Genomic DNA, 22,217 nt, shown 5'->3' with positions numbered 1-22,217 from the left:
CTAAGCATCTGCAAGGCAGGCACATGGCCTTACCTGCCTGGCGGCTGGGACGGTGAGAATCCGTGCTGGTAAAGCTTGGGCTGCCATCGAATCGAGCCGCGACCCTGCTGGGGGCGGGTCAGGGCGTCCATCTCTCTCGAAGGGGCACAAACACTCGCCAATGTCAAGGGTCGGCTCTGGCCCCAAACACCCATCCTGAGCCGCCTCGCTCAGCCTCTTCTGCTGTCGCCCCGGCCAGTCTCTGGGTTCATCTCTGGGTTCACACTCGCAGGCTTCCAAAGCTCGGCGGCCCCCGCCCCACAAACAGGTGCCCCGTCCGTCCGAGGTCTCGTCTCTCCTCCCCAGAGTAGCCTTGGTGAGAGCAAACCACAGCCCTGGCGGCCGACACGTACGCGGAGCACTGCCTCTGTCTGCAGACCGCTTGGCCCTGCTGTCAGAATTTTCTGCATTTTATCTTCCCAGTGAGCCTGTGAGGTAGCTGGTGAGACATTCTGATGAGGAAGCGTGACCTGGCTGAACCCCGGAGGAGGTGGGCTGGAAGGACAGCCCGTCACGTGGCTGCCACAGCTAAACCCTCCCGGCTTCCTGGAGAAGCCATGAAAACACATGCGTCTCCTCTGAGGGCCCTCCTTGGCCTTCTAAAGGTGGAATGACCAGGGGGCCCTCCCACCAGCTGCCAGCGATCAAATCAGTTTATCCCCGTAAATATGCAAATTAAGATTCACTGTTGCCGGACCACCTGGAGTTTTTTTCTCTTCTCTCTCCTTTCCTCGCAAACCCATTCTTTCTTTCTTGCCTTGTCCCACTGACTCCTGCACAGGTGAGTAAACTGTGTCTCTGTAGAGCTACACAGCCCATCTCTGAGGTACTCCTCACAGCAATATCATTATCCCATTTTACAGATGGGGAAACAGAGACACAGAGGGTTCAAATGGCTTGGCCAGGGTCACATGGCCATTACGTGGCAGCTGGCTCCACAGTCTGTCTTTACTCGCGTGCTGCACACGCCCTCTTGCCTGCCCCATACGTGGCCTGGCCCCATCCCCACTCCCCGAGGCAGTGGGGCTCTGTCCTGGCCTTCTCTGCCGTGCCAACCCCCACGCTGGCCCTGCACTAGCCTCCTGGCCTGCTTCTCCCTCAATACTCCCAGCACCCTTGCAAGCCAACGAGACTCAATTTCAGAAAACCAGCAAATCACCTTGCTGGGCATTGACTGTTCCGTCTCAGAAATTCCAGGGCCTCCACACTGCCTTCTGTCTAAGCCACCCTGGGCTCCTGAATGCCCCCGGCTGGGTTTCAGCTCCCAGCCTTTGTCCACACAGGTTCTTTCCACTCAGCCCATCCCCTCCCCAAGAACCACCACCTCCAGGAAGCCACCCCGACTGCTCCAGGTCAGCTGTCACAGTGTCTGTGTCACCTGGCCCGAGGTGGGCTCGTCCTGAGCCAACCCTAGTGCTGTAGGGACCAGCCCGTTCCTGCCCCCGCTGTGGGCGGCAGCTCTTCGGGTTGGTGGGCCGGGACTCCCTCTGCAGAGCCGCTTGTGCCCTTACTGGAGAACTCCTGGCCAGAAAGAAGTGAAGGGACCAGGTTCTAGCTCTGACCTTGGGCACCACCCTCACCATCGTAGTGAGGGCTGCAAGTCACCGGCATCAGAAACACCTGGGCCGCTGGATGAAAACACAGATTCCCAGCCCCAACCCTGGACCTAGAGAATCATTCCTATCCTCTGGGTGGGGCCCAGGAATCTGCACTCTAACCAACGTCACAGTGTTCTAAGACGCTGGGAAATTAGCCAGCAAGTGTCCTACACTTTGCAAATCACGTTCTCATTTTCTATGGAATCGGATCCTCATAGCATCAGTTCAGCTCAACAGTCGCTAGGGGCTCAGTCAACAACAGAGTCAGGAAGAGAAAGGCAAGATCTTTGCTCTCGTGGGGTTCTGTCCAGTAGCTTGCAGGGTGTTAGCAAAGACCCAGAGGAGAGAGAAGATGGGGAGGGATAATGGGTTCTTAGAGGAGAGAATGACCCAGCTGGGTTTTGAAGTATGTGTAGGAGTTTTCCAGAGAGATGGGGATCAGCGAACAGCAGGAGCCTCCATTTTAAGATGGAGCAGTAAGAAAACCAAACATGATGGGGGTGGGATGAACCCTTTGGTGTGGGGGGCTGAGGACTGGCTGGGTGAGGTTGGAAGAGAGGGTGGACCCTTCACAGGCACCAGGAGGCCGTGAGCTCTCCCTACACCCCACAAACATCACTGTGTGGGGTCTGTGCCACTGGCCCTAGGTGCCAAGTGGTGTCAATTCTGAGGTTACGCAGACAGGGGGATGGCAGAGATGAGCCTGTGGGCTGACACTTGTATCCCTGCCACCCCCGTATCACTCTGGTCTGACTACAGCTGAGGGAACTGCCATGGGATGCTTGGTGGCACCAGCAGGCACGGCCAACCCCTTGTGGCTGGTGTGGCCAGCACGACCTGACCCATCCTGGATTCCAGGTTGGGGTTGGCCTGCACCCGGGACCGGAGGGAGGGCCAGAGCTGGACAAGACTGTTTTCTGGCCCAACACTGCCACCTGCCTGTCGGCATCAGCACTACAGCCCAGGCGCCAAGCTGAGCCCTGCGGGGCTCCAAAGACCCCCTGCTCATTTTGCCGCACAGGTTCGCAGGGTAAACCTGGAGCTCCAGGGAGGGTGGGCAGAGTCCCCTGAGGACGCACATCTCTCCGCATGCCCAGGCCCACACCCTGGGGAGACGCGGTGCTGGGCTGACCACCAGTTCACAGGTTGGGCAGGGGATGGGAATTTCTGCATCCAGGGGGTCTCGGTTCTCTCCTCCACTGCTCCCCACACCCTGCCCCGCCCCAATCCTGCATGCACGTCCATGGCAAAGAATCACAGCCTCTCTGGAGCTCCGGCTCTGCTCCTGGAGGAACACAGCTCGTGTCTGAGACACGTTCTACCAAGGCTGCAAGATGCCAGTTGGCAGCTGCCTCAAGACGCAAGCTGGGAGGGAGGGTTGTTCTCTCTTCTGCCGCGTATCCAAAGCAGTGACGGCAAAGGGTCTGTTTGTTCCCTAACACGGTGTGGGCAGGAATAATTTTTAAAGTATTTAACAGTTAAGAGCTGACGATGGCCTTCTTGGATACCGTCACCATGGCTGTGAATATCTGACACCCTCCTCGTGGGTGTGAAAATTCAATACTCTCACCATGGGTGGGACTGTTCAAGGTCTGCACGGTGACATCCTTACCGTGGGTGTAAATATTCGCCTGCAGAGGGGAGAGACTGGTGAGTCAGGGGATGTGCCCTTGTCCCCCGCAGGGTTACACTCCAACCGTTCACACCCCCCCCCCGCCCCCACGGCCCAGTCGCCTGTCCTCCTGGCTGCCAGGGCCAAGAGAGAGAAGGAGCCTCTGTAAGTCGAGTATAATTCGCTTTTTAATGAGAAGAACGTGTGTAAATGACAGGACGCCACCGCCGTGCGCAGATGGCGGTCACAGAATCCCCTTCAAATTCATTCTGCCCAAGGAAGGGAGGGAGGGAGGACGCACGGGGGCTCGGGAGCTGGCAGCCCCGGCCCCACCTCGGTCCTGCGGACTATGGGGTCACCGACTGTTGGCCTGCGCACGCCTCTTGAACAGTAAGCAGAGATCGAAAGCACAGCAGCAATAATACTGGGTAAGTCCTTCCTTGCTTAAAACATCTGAATTAATTCATTGAAGGTATCAAAAATATACCCTGTAAACCAATATATCATTTACACCTGCCTTTCCTTCCCACCGCTGCGGCAACGATGTATGAAAAAAACAGTCCAGTTCCTCGGAGCAGCCGCTCACCCCAGGCCGCACCCGGCCCTGTCGCCCGCCCATCTGGCCTGACTTGGTTTCCAGCAGTCTTGTCGGCTGGGGCAGCCCGTGGGGACTGGGACAAGAGCGCTGGGGCCTGGACAGGGCCTGTGTCCGTCTGTCCAGAGTGCTAAGCGGGATGGGGACAGAGGGCGGGTGCGGGGGCTGCTAGGTCAGTTTAGACTTTGGTTCCAAATGCGTTAGGTGGGGAGGCAGTGGCGTGGGAGGTGCGTGGTCGTCCTGCTTTGGGTCCCTGGCCGCCCCGGCTGTGTGCGTGTGGCCGCCACACGCCTGCCGTGCCCCCTCCCCGGCCCCTCCCCTCCCGAGCACCAGGTAAACATCCCCTGAGTAAGGTCACTGCACAGGGCCAGCCGGGGCGGGAGTCGTAGTTAAGGCTTTAGACAGGCAAGGATGCCGGCTCTGGACGGACGGACGGACAGACGGGCGCACAGGCAGACTCAGGGGCTCCTTCCTCGGTGGGGGGAGTCGGCAGCCGCCCGCTGCTCCGGCCGCTCGCCGGTCCACCCCGTTCTGAGCCTCACTCGCTGTCGGAGAGCGTCTCGTACTGCGAGCAGAGCAGCGGCTTGGGCTCCTCGTCCCAGGCGTGATGGGGGCCAGCCAGGGGCCCGCTGCCCGCGGGGAGGCCAGGCGGGGGCGGGGAGGCCATGACCCCCGCCTGCAGCCGCATGATCAGGGGGTTGTAGGGGAACGGTGTGGACCCTGCGGAGAGGCCGGGAGAGAAGCCCCGGAGGCCCCGGTGAGCCTGGCGGCCCCCAGGGGCCCACCCACCCGCCTCCCCAGGAGCTGGGGCCTCGGCCTCCTGCCTCCCCACCCCTTCTATCTCCTGGAAGCTTTCTCAAACTGCCCACCTGGCCTCACTGCCAGCACTCCCACGCCATTCATGCCCGGCAGCCTGTCGCCTGGCCCAGCGGGAGCCGCCTCGCTCTTCCTGTCCTCGCCCCCCTGCGTCTGTCCTGCAGCCAAGAGCTCTCTTGGACCCGCGGGAGATCACGCACCTCCCCCAGGGACCTCCTCGCATGCACAGATAAGTCGGGGGCTCCCCTGAGGCCCCCCCAAGCCTGTGGGACCGGCCCTTGCCCACAGGCCTCTCTCTTCACTTCCCGAATCCTTCATCCTCGCTCTAAATCGTGCTCTTTCCCTCCACCTGGGCCCTCACGAGAAGCATCCTGACCATCTGCGAGCCCCAGTTCAGCTGGCCAGGGCCCTGGGCGAGTGTCTCAGAACAGGCCTGACCACGCGCTCTGCACACAGTAGGTGCTCGGGCAGCCGGCCAGGCCCACCTGCCCGCCCCCGGGGCCCACCTGCGGACGAGGGCCGGTCCTCCCACACGCGGTTGGTGAGTGGGGTCCGGCGGTTGCAGTCTCCCTCCGAGTGCACTGAGGAGACGGAGGGTGGCCGGTCCCCAGACGCCAGGCCTGGGGCCGGGGACTTGGCTTTTCGGCTGCTGGGTCTGCCAGAGACTTTGGCCTTCCCGCCACCACCTGCAGGGGGACACATGGGAAGGGGCCGAGTTGGACTGAGGACAGTGCTCGCACTGTAGAGGTGGCGGGGGTGGGTGGGTGAGGCCCTGGACCCCTGCTTCCCGGGCCCCCCGGGGAGGGGGAACAGCAGCCCAGCCCCCTGGGAAGCCAAGGAGATCAACCAGATGGCCAGCCCCAGCCGGGAGCCTGGATCTGGAGGGGTCTCTGCTAGGGGAGGGGGTAGAACTATTTGCAAAGCCCCCTCAGGCTGCCCCGAGGCCCCCTACCCGCCAGGGGCTAATACCTCAAGCACGGAGCCTCAGGCCTCTGGCTTGACCCTGACCACCGCCCCAGGACTGTGCTGGGGCTGGGCAGGCTGCAGGCCCTCTGCAGAGAAGCCAGGGCCCCTGAGGCCAGGCCTGGGCCCTCATTAAGTCCAGAAGCTTCCCAGGGCCACAGTGTCCAGGTCAGAAAACTGGCTCAAGAACTCTCTGCCTGGCCCTTGCTCTGATACGCAGAGTGTTGATCAGGGACCCAGGGCAGAGGGCGAGCCAGCCCGTCTGGTTTCCCTGATTCATGAGTTCGGATCTGGTACACAGATGCTGGTCTCCACCCCATCAGCCCCGAGGGCCAGCCGTGAACATGCTTGGTGGCCGCAGCAGACACCGGGCCCACTGGCCTGGCTGCCGTGAGCCCAAGGGTCCCCCCTGATCCACACAGAGAGAGTGGGTCCTCACTCCAGCCCGATCTCCCCCAAGGAGACACAAGCTGGGCCAGGACGTGGGCATCCCGGGACGAATGCCCAGCCGGGGAGGGAGGCAGGGCAGGGCTCGGGCAGCGGCGTGAGTGTTTTTAGAAAAGCGGCAGCTCCTTCGGGCCCAGCGGGCGCGGGCGGGCCGGGGCCACGCAGACACCTGGGGGGGTGTCCGCCCAGCTCGGGGTTACCCAACTCCAGGACCACGTCAAACACGCACAAAAATAGAGTCACAAGCTCCAAAGCTGGAGGGGGGTTGGTCAGAGGAACGCGGAGGGAGGCGGGAGGATTAATGACACCGGGGTGGGACAGACGGGGTGGAGGAGGCCTGCAGACCTGGCGAGGTGAGCGCGTGTTCCCTCCGTCCGTCAGCAGCGGTTACGGGCATAGCAGCGGGCAGGCTGGCACTGGCATTCAGAGGGTTAAAAGCATTGGCGCTGAGCGGGTGCTCCTCCCACTGATCATATTTACCCATGAGCGCCTTTCTAATAATGGCCTCCAGCCCCATGTTGGTGCTGGCATGTTCCTGCACCGCCTGGCTTCTGCAGGTCATGAGGCCTGGGAGAGAGACACACACACAAAGGGGGCCGCAGGGGCCGGGGGGACAAGGGGGAGAGAGGGAGAGAGAAGCAGAGAGGGAGAGAGGGAGGAGAAGAAAGAATACACAGTGAGCACATTTTGGCAAAGCAACGATTCTTGATTTCCCTGTCTTCCCCCCGTGGTTCCGCTGCAGGGTGGTGGGGGCGGACGGCTCCCTCTGACTCGGGCCCTGGAAGCCCTCAGGAATTCCCGGTGGGGGAAGAGGTGGGCTCGGGGTGGTTAGATGACCGCCCCCCCCCAGCCTCATTCCTATTCTGCCCTTGGGGAAATCAGAAGCCCCTTCTGGATCCCTAACCCCCAGCTGGGGCTGCTTCTTTTTGAAAAAATCGAGTGGCCTTACAAAGGAACGGGGAGCGGGATCAGGGGGTCCCCTTATTTGGGGGAAGGGCTGCTGGGAAACTAAGACAAGCCAGAGCTCAGTGCTGGGCGCTGGGGGGTCCACCCTGGTTCCCGGGGGCTGCTGGGAGGAATGGAGGGAAGGTGACCAGATGGTCCTCCGGCCGCCCCTGCCTGCGAGGCCCGGGACCCTCAAGCCCCCTGTCTGCCCCCGCAGCTGGGCCTAACTCTCCTCCCACCCCCTCTCCCCGCCCGGGAGCCACAAGGAGAAAGAGGTGCAGAGACGGACGGTGGAGAGGGGGGGTCCAGCCATGCAGTTACGTGCGTGCGGGGGGTCAGGGCAGAGCTGGAAACAATCACATGGCCGCCCCCGGCCCGGCCGCCCGGCACAGAGTGGTCCGATCAACAACTGTCCCTCACGAATCCTTCCAGACACCCACTTCAAAGTCACGCCAGTCACGCCTCGTTTTCTGTTTACCAGGTTTTCTGTCCCTCTCTTGTTTGCTTGTGAACCATTCTGGGGACGTCTGCAAACCCTGGGGAACGTGCCTCTTTTTGGCATTTTTGTTAAACCAGACTTTGCTTCCAAAAACCTCCGATGAAGCTCTCTGCCTGCCACTGGGCAAAGTTTTCACGGATTTGAAAACTTCCACTCCAGGTCAGTTGTATGATTACCAAGTGGCCGAATAACGGGTCTTGCTGACCCCTAACTCGTCTGTAAACTGGACCGATGGTTCCTGGGAGGCTCGGAGCAACACGGCAGCATCTAAAATCACATTTCTAAAGCCACAATTTGCTGTCTACGTTTTCACTTTCTTTTCTTCCTTTTAGTTTCAAGCTCATTCACAGCCACAGGACCCCTTGACGGGTTTTTAGCTGTGTCTCGGCCATGCCTCATCAGCACTTAAAAAAAGTCACGTCGGTCAAGGAAAAGCAAAATCTCCAGCGGGGGTGAGTGGGGCGGGGAGGGGGGAGAAGCATTTATGATCCTACAAACTAAGACACTGGGAAGTGGAAAAAAAAGATGTTAGGGACACAGGTCATGATGGTTCCTCGGTAGGCTGGCATCCTACGATCACAGACGTTACTGAACCTGCCACCCAAGGTCACGGGTCCATGGTCTGTCAGTGCTAGGCAGGAAGCTGACCGTCTCCAGTCCTAAAGCAGCAGAGACGGGGGTCTGGGGAAATTCTGTGTGTGTGGCCTAAACTGCTTTGAAAAATAGTTGAGTCTAATTTATATGCAAGTTCCTTGTACCGCATGAATTTCTACACACACACACGCACCTGGGTCAGTGTATGAGCATCTCTGAAATGGAAACATGAAAACATTCATTTCTGTCCATCTTGTTGTTTTGGCCGAATCGTCTCCTCCCCATTGCCCGAGGCTCAGCCAGGCCCCCAGCGTCTAGTCTCTGGGTGGGTGGACATTCCCCAGTGGGGACCCCCATTTAGAGGCCCCGTGGCCCCCTGATAAAATCCAATGGCTGCCTTTTGCTCAGCACATTCCCAGAGCTGCGACGGCCCTCAGGGAAGGTCAGCACATCCCCCCAAAGATGCCTCGTTCCTCCCCATACCGGGCAGGCCTCTGGCGGAGGGTCAGCCCTGCCTGCTCTGGCTCAGCTGCTTCACACCAGACACCAGGTGTTTCCCCAAAGCCCCGTCCCAGTCCTTCTACAGAGGCAGCCGAAATGCACAGTGTAACCCCACAGGCTCCAAACCATCATAGAAGGCTTACGTTTCAGTGTAAAAATGTGTGTGAGGGCTTCCCTGGTGGTGCAGTGGTGGTTGAGAATCCGCCTGCCAATGCAGGTGACACGGGTTCAAGCCCTAGTCCGGGAAGATCCCACATGCCGCGGAGCAACTAAGCCTGTGCACCACAACTACTGAGCCTGCGCTCTAGAGCCCGCGAGCCACAACTACTGAGCCCACGCGCCTAGAGCCTGTGCTCCGCAACGAGAAGCCCATGCACGGCAACAAAAAGTAGCCCCCGCTCGCTGCAACTAGAGAAAGCTCGTGTGCAGCAACGAAGACCCAACGCAGCCAAAAATAAATAAATACAATAAATTTATATTTAAAAAAATGTGTGTGAATCTTACACTCATCTCTGGAATACATCTGCACTGTTTCCCCAGCTCCCTGGATGGAATTTTCCAGTAAAACCGATGCTCCACCTACAAAAAGCGCCCACGTGCACACACAGGCCCACTCCACACACTCACATCTCCAACCGAGATCCCAACAGACAGGTTCCGGGTAGTTGTGTGTGATTCTAATTCTGTCCTACATGCACCAGAAGGCCTTGAAATTGAACTCCAAACAGACACTCCTCGCCAGACCCCGCCGGCCTCTTGTGTGTGTCTGCATCCCCACCGCAGAGGAGGGGACACACTTGAACTATGAAAGGCCACCTGTCACCATGGCTACGGCTGATGTGAGGCCCAGTGACCTCCGAGGCCTCACTCCCAAGTCTCCTTCCAGGTCCAGACACCCAGCTTGACCTCCCTGGGCGCACAGTGACGGGGGAGGGGCAGGGAGGGGACGGGCTGTCGGCCGAGCAGCCCAGGGTGACCGGGTTACCTGCTCCGGTGATGGCGGGCATGTTGAAGATCTCCGTCCCGGGCTGGCCGATATCTGGAGGGGGACGACGAGATGGGTGAGGCCTACAGGTCCCGGAAAGCACCTTCCCCCCTATGTCCCCTGTCTGGTCTCGGCAAGGTGCACCACCTGGGAGCTTGCGCAATGCAGACGGATTTAGCAGGGCTGGGGCAGGGCCTGAGAGTCGGCATTTCGAGCCAGCCCCCTGAGGCTGCTGACCTACTGGCCCAGGCACACCACTTGGCAAGGTTCTGGACTTAGCAGCCTGGGCCAGGGACTGTCTGCAAGGCTGCGACTCCAGCCCCAGAAAGAGAAAAGCCTCTGGGGGCCCCGAGCTCCCCGCGCTAGTGAGTCTTCCGAGGCCGGCATGTGAGGTTCCTTCACTCGTTGCTTCACCCGCTCATGTGTTCTCTCGAGCAGCTGCTATGTGCCCGGCTCTGTGCTGACAGGGTAGAGCTAAGCTAGGATTTACGTCCAGTAACCGCATAAATGGGGAAAACAAATCACAGGTGTGAGGCGCATCGTGCGTGGGGTACACACGGGGTCCTCGTAAGGGCGTGACCCCGATCTCTGGCGCCCACTACGAACAGACCTGTGCGTGCCAATACCCCCCGAGTGCCCCCCGTGTGCCGGGCATCATGCTGTGACAACCCAGCAAATGCCTACGGGAAAAGGAGGGACAACGCGGGCTCCCTGAACGTGAGGTGACGGGCCGGCGGGTCCACCCGGCTGTGCTAACCCCCAGCCCCTGGTGGCCCCGTCCCCAAGGAGGGTGGGCCCTGGTAGCCCCGCCCCCAAGGAGGGTGGGCCCCTTACTGTATTCTGGCTCGTTCCGGTTGTGGGTGTTCAGCTTCTTATTGATCTCCTGCTTCTTGGATTTGACCATGGCCGAGTTGCTCTCGGTCAGCTTGCTGAAGAAGGCCGGCGGCTGGCTGGTGTTGCCGGGGGACTTGGAGCCCATCCTGCTGCGAGGGTCAGACACCCCAGGTCAGTTCCCTTGACGACGGGGAGCTTACCACCTGAGCTGCCTTAGAAATTCAGAATGAAGCTTCTCCCACCTCGTGCTTGCTTCCCCCACTTCTTAGGGCCCATGTCTTCCGAAATCCCCTCTGTCATCCACCTATCCTTGGGCTCAGGGTGTCTCTGCAGAGCCCCAGCTGCCCCGGTGGGCCACGCCTGTCTACCTGCAATAGCCGGACTCCCAGAAAAGAGCCTCGGGAACCAAAGTGGGCTCAGACCACGTCTGCCCCTGAGGTCAGGGGGCCCTTTCTCTCCACCTCCATCCCCCCCGCTCCCCGGGGCCCCAGTTTGGTCCAGTACACTTAGCTCTTTATTTCTCAGATCCTCAAGTGCCGGCAACAGGGGCCGGGCCTGAGCTAAGAGACCCCAGCCCAAGGCTCAGGAAGCAGCCGTGGAGGTCTGTCAAGTTTTGACCTTGTTTAGCGGGTCTGAGGCCCCCTGGCTGCACCCCAAAGCCCTTGCCAAGCCCCCAGCTGCACAGTGGTGGATCGAGGCCGCAGGTGGGCAAGGGCCCGAGTCCTGAGTGCCCCAGGAAGGGGAGGGGCTGCTGTGCAGGTACCTGGGCTCCACCTGCTCCCCGTGCCGGTACAGCAGTGGGTACACGGTGCTCCGGGGATGCCCGGGCTCTGCCATGCCCTCCGGCGGGGACACAGGTTCTATACCATCCTCACTGCTGCCCAAGGCTGACGTCTTGCTTGGCTCTGGAGACCTGGGCGGAGAGAGGGTCCCCGCGGTGGTCAGAGCTCAGGGCTCCCTCTTGAAAGGGGCGCATCCCTTTCTCCACTCCCCGCTAAGCCCTGCCTCGTTCTAAACCAGGGGTTAGCACGCTTTTCCTGCAAAGGGTCAGATAGCAAACATTTCAGGCGTCGTGGGCCACTTGTAGTCTCTGCTGTATATTCTCCTTCTTTAGAAACGTAAAATCATCTTTAGCTCGTGGGCCACGCAAGCACAGGCCGTGGGCTGAATCTGGCTGAACCCCTGCTGCACCCCGACGCTAGGGACCCCACCGTTCCCCCAAAGACATGCCGCTGTCTCCCCAACTCTGTGCGCCACCCGGAATGGCTCCTTCATCCTAGAGCGGGGGTCCCTCCCCGTTCCTCTCCTCTCTGACCAGGGAGCCCCCCAGGGGTAACCAGGAGTGCAAGTGTGTATGTGCCCGTTAGGAGGCGGCTCTCACATCACACGGCTCTGCTTCGAATCCCTGCTCCGCCACTTACTGGCTGCGTCCCTATAGGCAAGTGAATTCACTGCTCTGTGCCTCGGTTTCTTTATCTGTGAAATGGGATAACACTGCCTACGCTTCCCAAGGTTGTGGTGAGGATCCTGGTTAACAGGTGTGAAGTATTCAGCTTGGTGCCTGGAATCCCCCCGAGTGTGGCGTATGTAACAGCTATTGTCCAGCGGCGCCGTGACCTTGAGCAAACTCCCTGGTCTCCCTGAACCTCGGTTTCTCATATGTGCAATGGCTCCAGGCGGGCCTCGCACTTTACTGGGCTCAAGCTTCCCGCAGCAGACACCTAACAGAGCCCTCTTGGTGGTGACCAGCAAGGGGCACCCTGTCTCCCACCGCCACTCACCTCTTGCCCCCTTCACTGTGGGGTGAGCCACGGGCCGGGGCGCCATGGTCCGGGGCTGGGAGGTAGAGGTCGCTGGGTGGGCGGCGAAGGTCCAGGACGGGGCAGCTGGCTCCAGGGAAGGAGTAAAGGGGGGCAGGGAGGGGCGCGCTGAGCTGCTGCGGGTGGTGCCGCGTGTAGTCCTGCGTGATGACCTCCTGTAGGCCAAGGGTCAGGGGACAGGAGCAGGGTCAGGCGCCAGCCATCTGCCAGAACCTTCCAGGCGGGGTGAGGGCTGGACTGAGCTTTGGGGGCAGAACCCGGGGGCTTGGTCCTTGGCTCCCCAGGGGGCTTCGGGCCTGCCCACACGGCCTCAATGCCCCCAAGTGCATGGGGTGGGGGCACTGGCCCGAGTCTCAAAGTGGGCCCCCAGGTGGGTCGGGTTCCCCTGCCCAGCGTGTGTAAGATGTGGATCGCGGCTGGGCTCGTGCACCTGAGGCTCCGTCAGCTGGATGAGGGGGCGGATATAGCACCTGAGTTTGAGACTCTGGGACCCCTGGCATGGCTTGCCCTCACCAACCCCCAGATCCCTGGCTCACTTCACCAGGACTCAGTTTACCCACCAGACAGTGCGTGGACCCTCCCCCCCCTTCCTCGGGGCCGGGTCCCACCCCAGGTACAAAGGCAATGAGGAGGGGGCAGAGGAGGGGTAGTTACACTGATGTGCTGTGCCAGCGTGACCACCCGCTGGTGACCTTTGACCCCTGGCGTGGTCTGGAGCAGCGGGCTGGACGAGGGCTGGCTCTCGGGCAGCGGCCGCAGGTGTGGGAGGTGTGCAGCCTCGCCGCTGAGCTTCCCCGGGCCTGCGGGCAGAGCAGAGCAGGTCAGGGCGTGGCTGAGGGGCGCGAGGCGTGTGCCTGGCGGGGCTGCTGCCCTCAGAGCCCGGCTCTGCCCTCTGAGCTGTGGTGCGAGGCCGATTCCGCCACCTCTGAGTGCCTCAGTTTCCCCACCTGCGCGATGGGGTGACAACTGTCCCTGTCTCACACGCGGGGGGGCGGGAGGGGGCTCGGAGGCAGGGCGGGACCCTACCTGGCTGCTTGTGCCGCAGGTCCCCTTCCAGGTGGCTCTTGTCGAGTTCCTCCAGGTGCTTGGGGAGCCCCTTGTCATGGGTCAGGCTGGGTGAGCTCACGGGGCTGACGGGCTCCACCCCATCAGGGCTGTAGCCACCGCCGTGGTAACCTGAAGCCGGGTGAGGCCACGAGTCAGGCAAGCGCCAGGGCCAGGCTGCCCCTCCCAGCCTCCCCTCCCACACTGGCGGGGTCCCCCAGGCCGGGGGTGGGAGCTGGGGCCAAGGGAGAGAGAGGGAGTGAGCCAGCGTGGGGTCTGCTGGCCGGCCAGGGGTGGGGGCAGAGTGAGAAAAGAGGGACGGGGGCTGCAGGGAGAGAGGGCTGTAGAGAGAGCTGGACACGGAAGCAGCGCAGAGAACAGGACGTACAGGCAAGAGGGCGGAGGGGCACAGGGAGAGATCCAAGCAGAGGGAGAGCTGGACAGCAGCACAGGTGGGAAAAGGGACGGAGACGGAACCCGGTGGTGCTGGCGGGCCAGGGGCGGGCAGAGTGACGGGGGAGGATGAGGCTCTGCGAAGGGAGTGTAGGGGCAGCGGACGGGCAGTGAGGGAGTGAGGTCGGTGAGGGCTGGGGCGGGAGCGACACTCAGGTCCCAGTGTCCCCGCCGGGCCACAGCCCCGCTCCAGCATGGAGGACGCCCCTCGTCCCCGGGGCTGCTGGCTGGTGGATTGGCAAGGGGAGCGTGGGGCAGAGTACCCCCAAGACGCCCTCACGACCTGGGCAGGACGCAGGGGGCAGGTTCCCAGCTCCTCCTGGAGAGTGGCGGCGCTCCCCCCCACCCCGTCTTCTCTGCACCGAATGCCGGGGGGCGGGAGGCATCGGCCTGCGCCCCTCTGCAGCCCCGCTCCCCAGACAAAGGCGCAAAGGGGGAGATGGGAGGCGCGGCTAAAGTCAAAATCACAGATCCATTCATTAAAGGAAAAAAAGCGAAAATCCAAAACAACACAAAAAAATCATGATAAAACGATGTGCAAAGGATGAGGCTGCCCCCCGCTCAGAGCGGGTGTGCGCGGCTGGAGGAACCATCAGAGCGTGCAATCGACGAAGACGACTTTCAAAACAAAAAACCAAAACCAACGAAAAATGGGGGAAAAATAAAAAGCAGAGATCTGAAAATATCTTTAGGCCACAAGACGGAGCGGGTGGGCGGTGGGGCCAGGAGTCTTACCATCGCGAGGGGAGTCGTTGGCCAGCGAACCTCCTTCTCGCGGCCCTTTATCGTGAGCAATTTGACGCATGATTATCGCGTCTATGAAGGTGGCCGCTGTCAGGGTGGTCTTACCCAGAGAACGGAGTTCCAATTCCTGGATGGAAAAGGGTTTACTTTGAGTCTTTTCCCGGTGCAGGTCCGAGGCCGAGGCGGGCGGCGCTGGCTGGTCCGGGCTGGCGTGGTGGGGCGTGATGCCCTTCGCCGGGGCGCGGGCGATGGCTGCGTGGCCGGAGCCAGGCGGCGCCAGGGGCCGGGGCTCGGAGCCCTTGCCGGGGGAGGACGCGGGCTCCAGCCCCGCGCGGGCTGGGGGCTTGGCGAGGAAGGTGTGGCCGGCGTCTGCTCGGGGCCGCTCGGGCCGGGTGACCCGCGGGGCCTCCTTAGGCAGCAAGACAGGCTCCAGGAGGGTGGGGTAGACCCCGTCGAGGGTGCCACCCAGTGGGCAGTGGGTGGCGGGTGGGAATGTGGCGGCCGGGCGGACAGGCGAGGAGGTGGAGGTGGACCTGGGGGAGGAGAGAGGGAGGGTCAGCGGCTGCGCGAGCCACAGCCGGGGCCTGTGAGGCCGAGGCAGGGTCACTCCCTCACTTTGACACCCTGCGGAGTCTCCCCTGCCCGGAAGAGCTCCCACTCTCCCTACTGCTCTCAGAATAAATGCTGCCTACCGTGACCTGCGAGCCCCCGTGCCATGTGGCCTCACCTACACCATCCACCTGCCGTCCATCCAGCCCATCGGCTCGTCAGCCCAAAACTTTTTACTGAGCACCTACTACGTGTCAGGCGCCATTCTAGACACTGGGGTACGGCAGTGCACAGAACAGACAACAGCACCGTACGTTCTAGGTGAGAAGACAGACTACGCACGTCTTAATGGGATAACGTGATAAATTAAACCCCTATCAGTGTGGCAACTGCTCGGTGAACGAGTCTGGGTCACGTTCTGCTACGAGAATGGCAAGGGAGCCCTTAGGCAGGGCTCACAGAGGACTCTGAGGGGCTGGCACATGCGCTGGGGAGGAAATGAGGGAGCCACAGGGCAAAGGCCCAGAGGGCGGGCTAGGGCGGGTGGTTAAAGGACAGGGCAGTGGGGCCACACAGGGCTCCCTGTCGTCCCCTCTGCCTGGAGCGCTCTTCCTTACCCCAGAGGCTTATGGGTCTAGCCCACAAGCCCTCAGAGGGCACTGCGTGCGTCACCCATTACCGTGTCCCCCGTACCCAGCACAGGGCAGGAGACCCACCGCAGGCCTACCAGGAAGAAGGAGTGCACAGATGCCCTCTCTCTGACCTTCACAGGGTCAATGTAACTATCCCTGCTCTGCAGATGAGGAAACAGGCTTGGACGTGAGCTGGCCCGACACCATCTCTTGTGGCCTGCCAAGCCTAGCGTTTTCCATGAGGAAGCCTTGTGCTAACCCTCTCTCCCAGGGGTCTTAATTCAGCTTGATGTCCCTGCTATAGCCTCTCCCTGGTGGTTGCTGGTGGGAGCTCACGCCTGGGTGCCCCACTCTGAGACTCAGGCGCTCCTTCCATGCGTACCCGCTGGGGACCTGACTCAGAGGGGACAAGCCTGTGTGCTTGGGAAATGATGTCATTTTTCATAATGGGAATGGTGGTGGGGAAGGTATGATTTAGACTAGCCAAATGGAAGCACGCTTGCATGAACGGATACTTCATTTTGGAAGAAGCAGCCGCCTCTGAACTGTCGCTGGTGGGCAGGGGTATCGGGGAGGCTCCCTCCCCCATCAGGCAGCTCTGCCCACAGACCTTGGGCAGGGGGTGGGAGGTGGGTCTTGGGCCTGTTGTGATAGGAAGTGGACTCCGGGGGGTGGCGGGGGGGACACATATGGGACCTCTGCAGCTTCTCCCATCTTCACGGAACCTCTGGACTTTGTCCAGGCAAGAGAGACACCATCTCCTCCCTGTAGGGCCCTGCTGAATCCTGGGAGGAACGAGAAAGGCCCTCCTCACAGGCCTCACTCTGCCTCTCCCTCTCCGCTCCAGACTCCATTCCTGAACTCGACGACCTACCCAACTACTCCCCCATCCACCCACCCAACTCGTCATCCATCTACCCACCCAACCCCCCCAGCCATCTACCCAACTCATCACCTGTCCACCTACCCATCTATCCACCCACCTCCCCACCTACTTACCTAACCCAACCCAACCACCCATCCACCCACCTACTCAACCCATCACCTATCTACTCACCCATCTACCCATCCATCCACCTACCTGCTCACCCATCTAACCCAACCTCCATCCAATTACCCACCATCTGTTCACCCACCTCCATCCATCCACCTATTCACCTAGCTCTCTAACACAACCGTCCATCCATCCACCCACCCACCCGCTGTTATCATCCATCTACCCCCCACCTGCCCATTCATCTAGCTCCGCCACCCATCTATCCACCACTGACCCACCTAGGCATCTACCTACTCGCCTGTCATCCACCCACTTACCCACCCAAAGTCTATTATCCACCCGTCCATCCATTCATCTATCCACCCACCCATCCAACTAACCCAATCACCCATCTCTTTACCTTCTCACCCACCTACCTGCCCAGCCATCGCTCACTCTCCCGTATACCTCCCAACCCATCGGTATACTTGTGCATCCCCCCAACCTGTATCCAGTGACCGCCCCCCCCCCGCCTGTCCCCTCCCCTGTGCCAACCTGGCCCACCTCAGGACCGTGGGCGTGCTGGGCTCCACGGAGGTGATAATGCTCTTCATGCCCGTGTTGTGCAGCACGCTGGGCCTCTGCTGGATGGCGTCCTGGGTCCGGGGTGAGATGGGCGAGTGCTGGTGGGAGTGGGAGGCGGGGCGGCTGCCGCTGCTCCCACCCCCACCGCCGCCGCCGCCGCCGCCACCGCCGCCGCCGCCGCCACTCTGCTCCGTACCTGGTGGAAACAAGCCGTGGGATCAGAGGGGCGGGCCACGCGCAGCCACAGGGACCGCTGGGGCGCGTGCTGGCGGCTCCGCCGTCCTACCGGGCCTCCAGATGGGCGCGTGCTCCACCGTGGTGGTAGACGCGAGGATGGACTTCTCCCGTTCCCGCTCCCTCTCGGACGAGGACGTGGCCGTGGGTTTTGTCAAGTGGGTGGGGCCTCCTGGAAACCCAAAGGCCTGTGGCTCAGCCCCGGACACAGGAAGGGCTCTGGATTTGTCTTCCAGGGTGGAACAGAGAGGGCAAGGCATCTGCCCGAGGACACCCAGAACGGGGGTGGGGGCCTCACCTGGGGAGAGCGGGGAGCTGCTGAGCCGGCTGCTGAAGTGCTGCGGTGCCGTGGGGAGGTAGGCTAGGCGGTCCATGGCGGTGGCTGGAGTGCCTGGTGTCGGGGGCACCAGCACAGGCAGGTGTGGCACTTGGGACAGGTCGATGATGCCTGTGAGAGAGGAGGTGGGGCCGGGCTGCAGCGGTCGGGGGAGGAGAGGGGCCAGGCTGCCTCCTGGCTGGACCACCCCAGCCGGTGGAGCGCCGCGTGTCCTCTGAGAAGCAGCACGGTCGGATGCTCCCTCCTTGGTCCCCGCACCGGGCCCGCAGGACCCTTCTCCGAATGCCGGGTGCTCACAGCACCCCGTCCCTTCGCTCCCAAACCCTGAAGTGGATGTGGCTTGCAGTTGGCAGCCCTGCATACCTCGCTATGCCCGTTTTGCTCTTTTGGTGTGCTCTTGGTGTGCCCTTTTTGCCTTTGACCCTATGCAGTCCTTTCCTGGTACTCAATCCCCACTGTATGAAATACCTAGTGTGACCAGTTTTACCAACTGGACCGTAACTAGTACTTGGTTGTTCCGGAAGCACATTCCAGAAGTGTTTCCACAGGGCGACTGTAATATGCATATGCAAAGCAACCACGGGCTGGTTTCGACTCAAGGGAACCTGAAGTTCAAACAGCCTCACATTTCCATCTTTTTTTTTAAACTCCGGGGACCACACATACCAAGAGGACACAAGCACGTGCAGAGCCCGTGTGTGTGCATCCAGGACACACAGCACACACAACCTTGCACCACCTGCCAGGTCTGTGTGTGCTCTCAGCGCAGTGATACAACCCGAGCCTCTAAGGCAGCTGCTCTAGCCGCCTCGGCAGGGACAGACGTGCACGCGTGGGCACGCACGTGTCCTGTGCTCTCAGGACCCTGCGCAGACCAGGAATAAGGCCAATTCTGGGGGGTGGGTTCTGCCCACCCACGTGACTGGCAGCGCTCTGCCCCACCCACCTCGCGGGCCGGCGGCGTAGTTGAGCGCCAACGAGGACTCGCGGGGCGACAGGCCCCTCAGCATGTCAGCTCGCTGGGCCATGGCGGTGGCCGCGTTGTGGTGCATCTGCTGCGAGGTGATGTAGTCGTTGATGATTGTCTGGCGGTTCTCCAGTGCCGCCGTGTCGGGGTAGCCGCGGATGAGGTAAGGCGGGTACAGGTGTGGGTAGGTGGGGTTGGGGGCCAGGTGCCGGGGCAGGTAATAGGCAGCGGCTGCTGGGAGAAGGGGAGCAAGGTCAGGCCGGCCCACACTTCGGCTGGGAATGCCACCCCACCCCGCCGGTCTCAATGCCCTCACAGCTTCTCCCAAACACCCCCCAGAACACAGAACTGAGAGCCTAGAAGGAGAAAAACCCTCGCTGCCCCAACACACATGTGGGCGCCTCTGACTGATAATGTTCTTTGGACGGAAATCCCCCCAAACACAGGGCATCCAAAATGGGGATCACTAAAATACCTAAGGGCTGCATCCTTCTAAACGGATTTTCAGATCACGTCCGTCTGGGGAACGCTCACCCTTGAGCCCTCTTTTGATACATTTGCAATTTTAAAGGCACTGATAAGTTCCGCAGGAAAAGAAAACCACTGAAAAACGTTTAACCCAGCATGTCCCTCAGACCCCTAAGAGAAATTCTGTTTCTCACCTAAACTGTTGACATGATTACACTGTTGGGTCTCCCCCCCACCATGCCTCAGTTTCCCCACCTAGTGGCAGCTAGTTGATGCCCGAGGAGCCCTCGGGCTGACACTGATGCCGCAGGGTTCTATGGGTCCGGGACAATCACCTGCATCCAGAGGGATCCCACGGGGTATGGAGGTGGGGTCAAAGGCCAGCGGGATGTGGCCGCGGTACAGGTCCACGCCACTCACACCCCGGAGCAGGTGCTCGTAGGGCGACATGGGGTGGGGGTGGTGCTCAGGCACAGTGCCGTGCGGGGACTTGGCAATCTCACGGGGCGTGGACGTCAGCTTCCGATCCTGGGACGCCTTGCTGGACGAGAGGCTGCCTGTGGGGACGGGCCAAGTGGGGATGGCATCAGACCTCTGTGCCGTAGGTGTCCCAGCCTCCAACACGGGGGCTGCCAAGGCTAGCGCTTAGGGGAAGTCATTTGAGGGTAGGGTCTCTGGGATCCCCAGGGACCAGGCCTCGTCATCCATCCATTTGCGTCTAGTTCATTTTTCCTTTTATTTATTCATTCACTCACTTGCTTCTGTTTTTTAGCTCTTTTAAAAAGTTCACTCTTTCTTTCCTTCGTTCCCTTTCTTGTACATTCCTTCAATCAACCAAAAATATTTATTAAGTGCCTACGACATGCCGAGCACTTTCTAAGCGCTAGGGCTCCCCCGCTGAACAAAACAGAAAAATCCCGGCCCCTGTGGGGCTGACATTCAATGCACGAGACAGATGATCAACTAGTCATCGAAAAAGAATCTCAGAGAAATAAATGCTCTGAAGAAAATTTTTAAATGTGACAGAATGTGACCAGAATACTGAAGGGGGGAGGGTGGTCATAAGAGGCCTCCCTGAGGATGTGACATTTGAACAGAGTCCTGAAGGGCGCAAAAGAAACCAGTTAGGTAAAGATCTGAAAGGCGGGTGGTGGGCGGGGGCGGATTTCAGGCACAGGGGACAGCATGTGCAAAGGTCTTGAGCAAAGAATGAGCTGAGTGTGGTCAAGGAAGAGACATAAAGCAGCAGATAAAGGAATGTGGCAGTAAGATGGAAAGGTGGGTGGGGCGGGATCCTGCAGGCTCCCAAGGCCATGGCGGGAAAGGGTGACTTTTTCCTAAGTGCAGTGAGAAGTCACTAGAAAGATTTAAGCAGAACAGTGGCGTAATCTGATGTAAATATTTCAAAAAAGTATTCAGGCTGCCGTTTGGGGAGCAGATTATTAGCAGGACAAGAGAGAAGTCAGGGAAGCCGGGTGATCTGGAGGTGGCCGAGAGATGGAGAGAAGCCTGAGGATGGTTTGGAGGTAGAAGCCACTGGTCTGGCAGGTGGAATGGATGTGGTGGCCCCGAGGATGCTCCTGAGCTAAGGAGTGGATGGTAAGGCAGTTTCAGAGACCGGAGCCCACCGAGGCCCCGCCCCACCCCGTGGCCCCGCCCCACCCCGTGGCCCCGCCCCACCTCGCGCCCCGCCCCACCTCGCGCCCCGCCCCACCTCGCGCCCCGCCCCACCTCGCGCCCCGCCCCACGCACCCTCCTGCAGGCGCGGGGTTGGCTCCCGTGTGGTCACCGGTGATCCGCGGGGCAGGTGGCTGGCGAAGGGCGCCGCGTGGTCCTCGTAGGTCAGGGGGCTCTGCCGTGGCTTGCCCAGCTCAGGCACGATGACCGGGGCCCCCCGGGTGATGGAGCCCCCCGAGCTGCTGACAGCGCCCGGCCGGCTCTTCAGACTCTCCTCGTAGCAGGCGCGCTCCAGCGCCCGGGTGTCGGCCATCACGTCCAACGGGTGCACCGCCGGGAACGTCCGGCCGGGGCTGCCGATGATGGAGCGCACGTCGTGCTTTTTGGAGCCGGTGGAGGACGTGCTGGTGTCATACTTGAGCGGGGTGCCCTGAGGGGCAAGGGGGGGGGCTAAGCATCAGCTACACAACCGCTCTGAGCCTCAGTTTCTCAGCTATGAAATGGGAGCGACATCTCATGCCTCCAGGGGCGGGGGAGGAAGGGCTTTGCTAAGCCTAAGATGAGCGCACACCTGTCCCTGCCCTGCCCACCCCTGTCCTGGACCCTGGCCACCGGAGCCACCTGGGGGGCTGCAGAAGGGGGCACAAAGTTCAGAGGTCAGCCCTTCCTGGAGCAAGTGGGGGAACCTCTGTTGGCCCTTGGGGTTTGCTGGCAAGAGACTTAACACCCCCATGAGGGCAAATAACTTCTTCCTGTCAGTCTGGGACCCTCGGCGGCCCACCCAATGCCAAGCCAGAAAAGCCAGCCGCAAAATCCAGTTCCACCGCCCTGAGGCTCAAGTCTCAGCGGTCAGGGCACAGGTTTATGTTTGCTCCGTCGCCAGAAAGGGCAGCTGAAGAAACGGGTCACGGACGAGCTGCAGCCCGGCCGCCTGGGAGAAGACCCCACCCTGTCTGCGCAGGCCGGGGAAACCCAGGATACGGTGGGCTCTGTGTCTTTGCCAAGTAAGAGAACTCTGCTTTTATTCAGGAGTGTTTTTTTTTTGTTTTTTGCCGTACGCGGGCCTCTCACTGTCGTGGCCTCTCCCGTTGCGGAGCACAGGCTCCGGACGCGCAGGCTCAGCGGCCATGGCTCACGGGCCCAGCCGCTCCACGGCATGTGGGATCTTCCCGGACCGGGGCACGAACCCGTGTCCCCTGCATTGGCAGGCGGACTCTCAACCACGGCGCCACCAGGGAAGCCCTTCGGGAGTGTTTTAATTACTTTCTTAAGAAGGGGAAGTGCCCTTATTTTAAAAAGAATA

At 60.9% G+C, this 22,217-nt stretch overlaps 1 protein-coding gene across 1 annotated transcript in view; it reads right to left on the bottom strand.

Annotated features, from left to right (window-relative positions):
• Positions 1 to 3,419: 3,419 nt before the first annotated feature.
• NCOR2 (nuclear receptor corepressor 2) overlaps positions 3,420 to 22,217 on the bottom strand; it is a 221,843-nt gene continuing 203,045 nt past the window's right edge. The window contains 16 exon segments of the mRNA XM_073789935.1: positions 3,420 to 4,564; positions 5,167 to 5,346; positions 6,416 to 6,637; positions 9,595 to 9,648; positions 10,429 to 10,577; positions 11,192 to 11,341; positions 12,210 to 12,403; positions 12,903 to 13,048; positions 13,275 to 13,424; positions 14,595 to 15,022; positions 17,211 to 17,427; positions 17,518 to 17,637; positions 17,764 to 17,913; positions 18,749 to 19,000; positions 19,573 to 19,794; positions 20,990 to 21,344. Coding sequence (XP_073646036.1) covers positions 4,383 to 4,564; positions 5,167 to 5,346; positions 6,416 to 6,637; positions 9,595 to 9,648; positions 10,429 to 10,577; positions 11,192 to 11,341; positions 12,210 to 12,403; positions 12,903 to 13,048; positions 13,275 to 13,424; positions 14,595 to 15,022; positions 17,211 to 17,427; positions 17,518 to 17,637; positions 17,764 to 17,913; positions 18,749 to 19,000; positions 19,573 to 19,794; positions 20,990 to 21,344 — 3,171 coding nt within the window. The 3' untranslated portion in view covers positions 3,420 to 4,382.

This window comes from Tursiops truncatus, chromosome 13, assembly GCF_011762595.2.
Source record: "Tursiops truncatus isolate mTurTru1 chromosome 13, mTurTru1.mat.Y, whole genome shotgun sequence".
Lineage (NCBI taxonomy): Eukaryota > Metazoa > Chordata > Mammalia > Artiodactyla > Delphinidae > Tursiops > Tursiops truncatus.
This window is presented reverse-complemented; position numbering and strand designations above follow the sequence as displayed.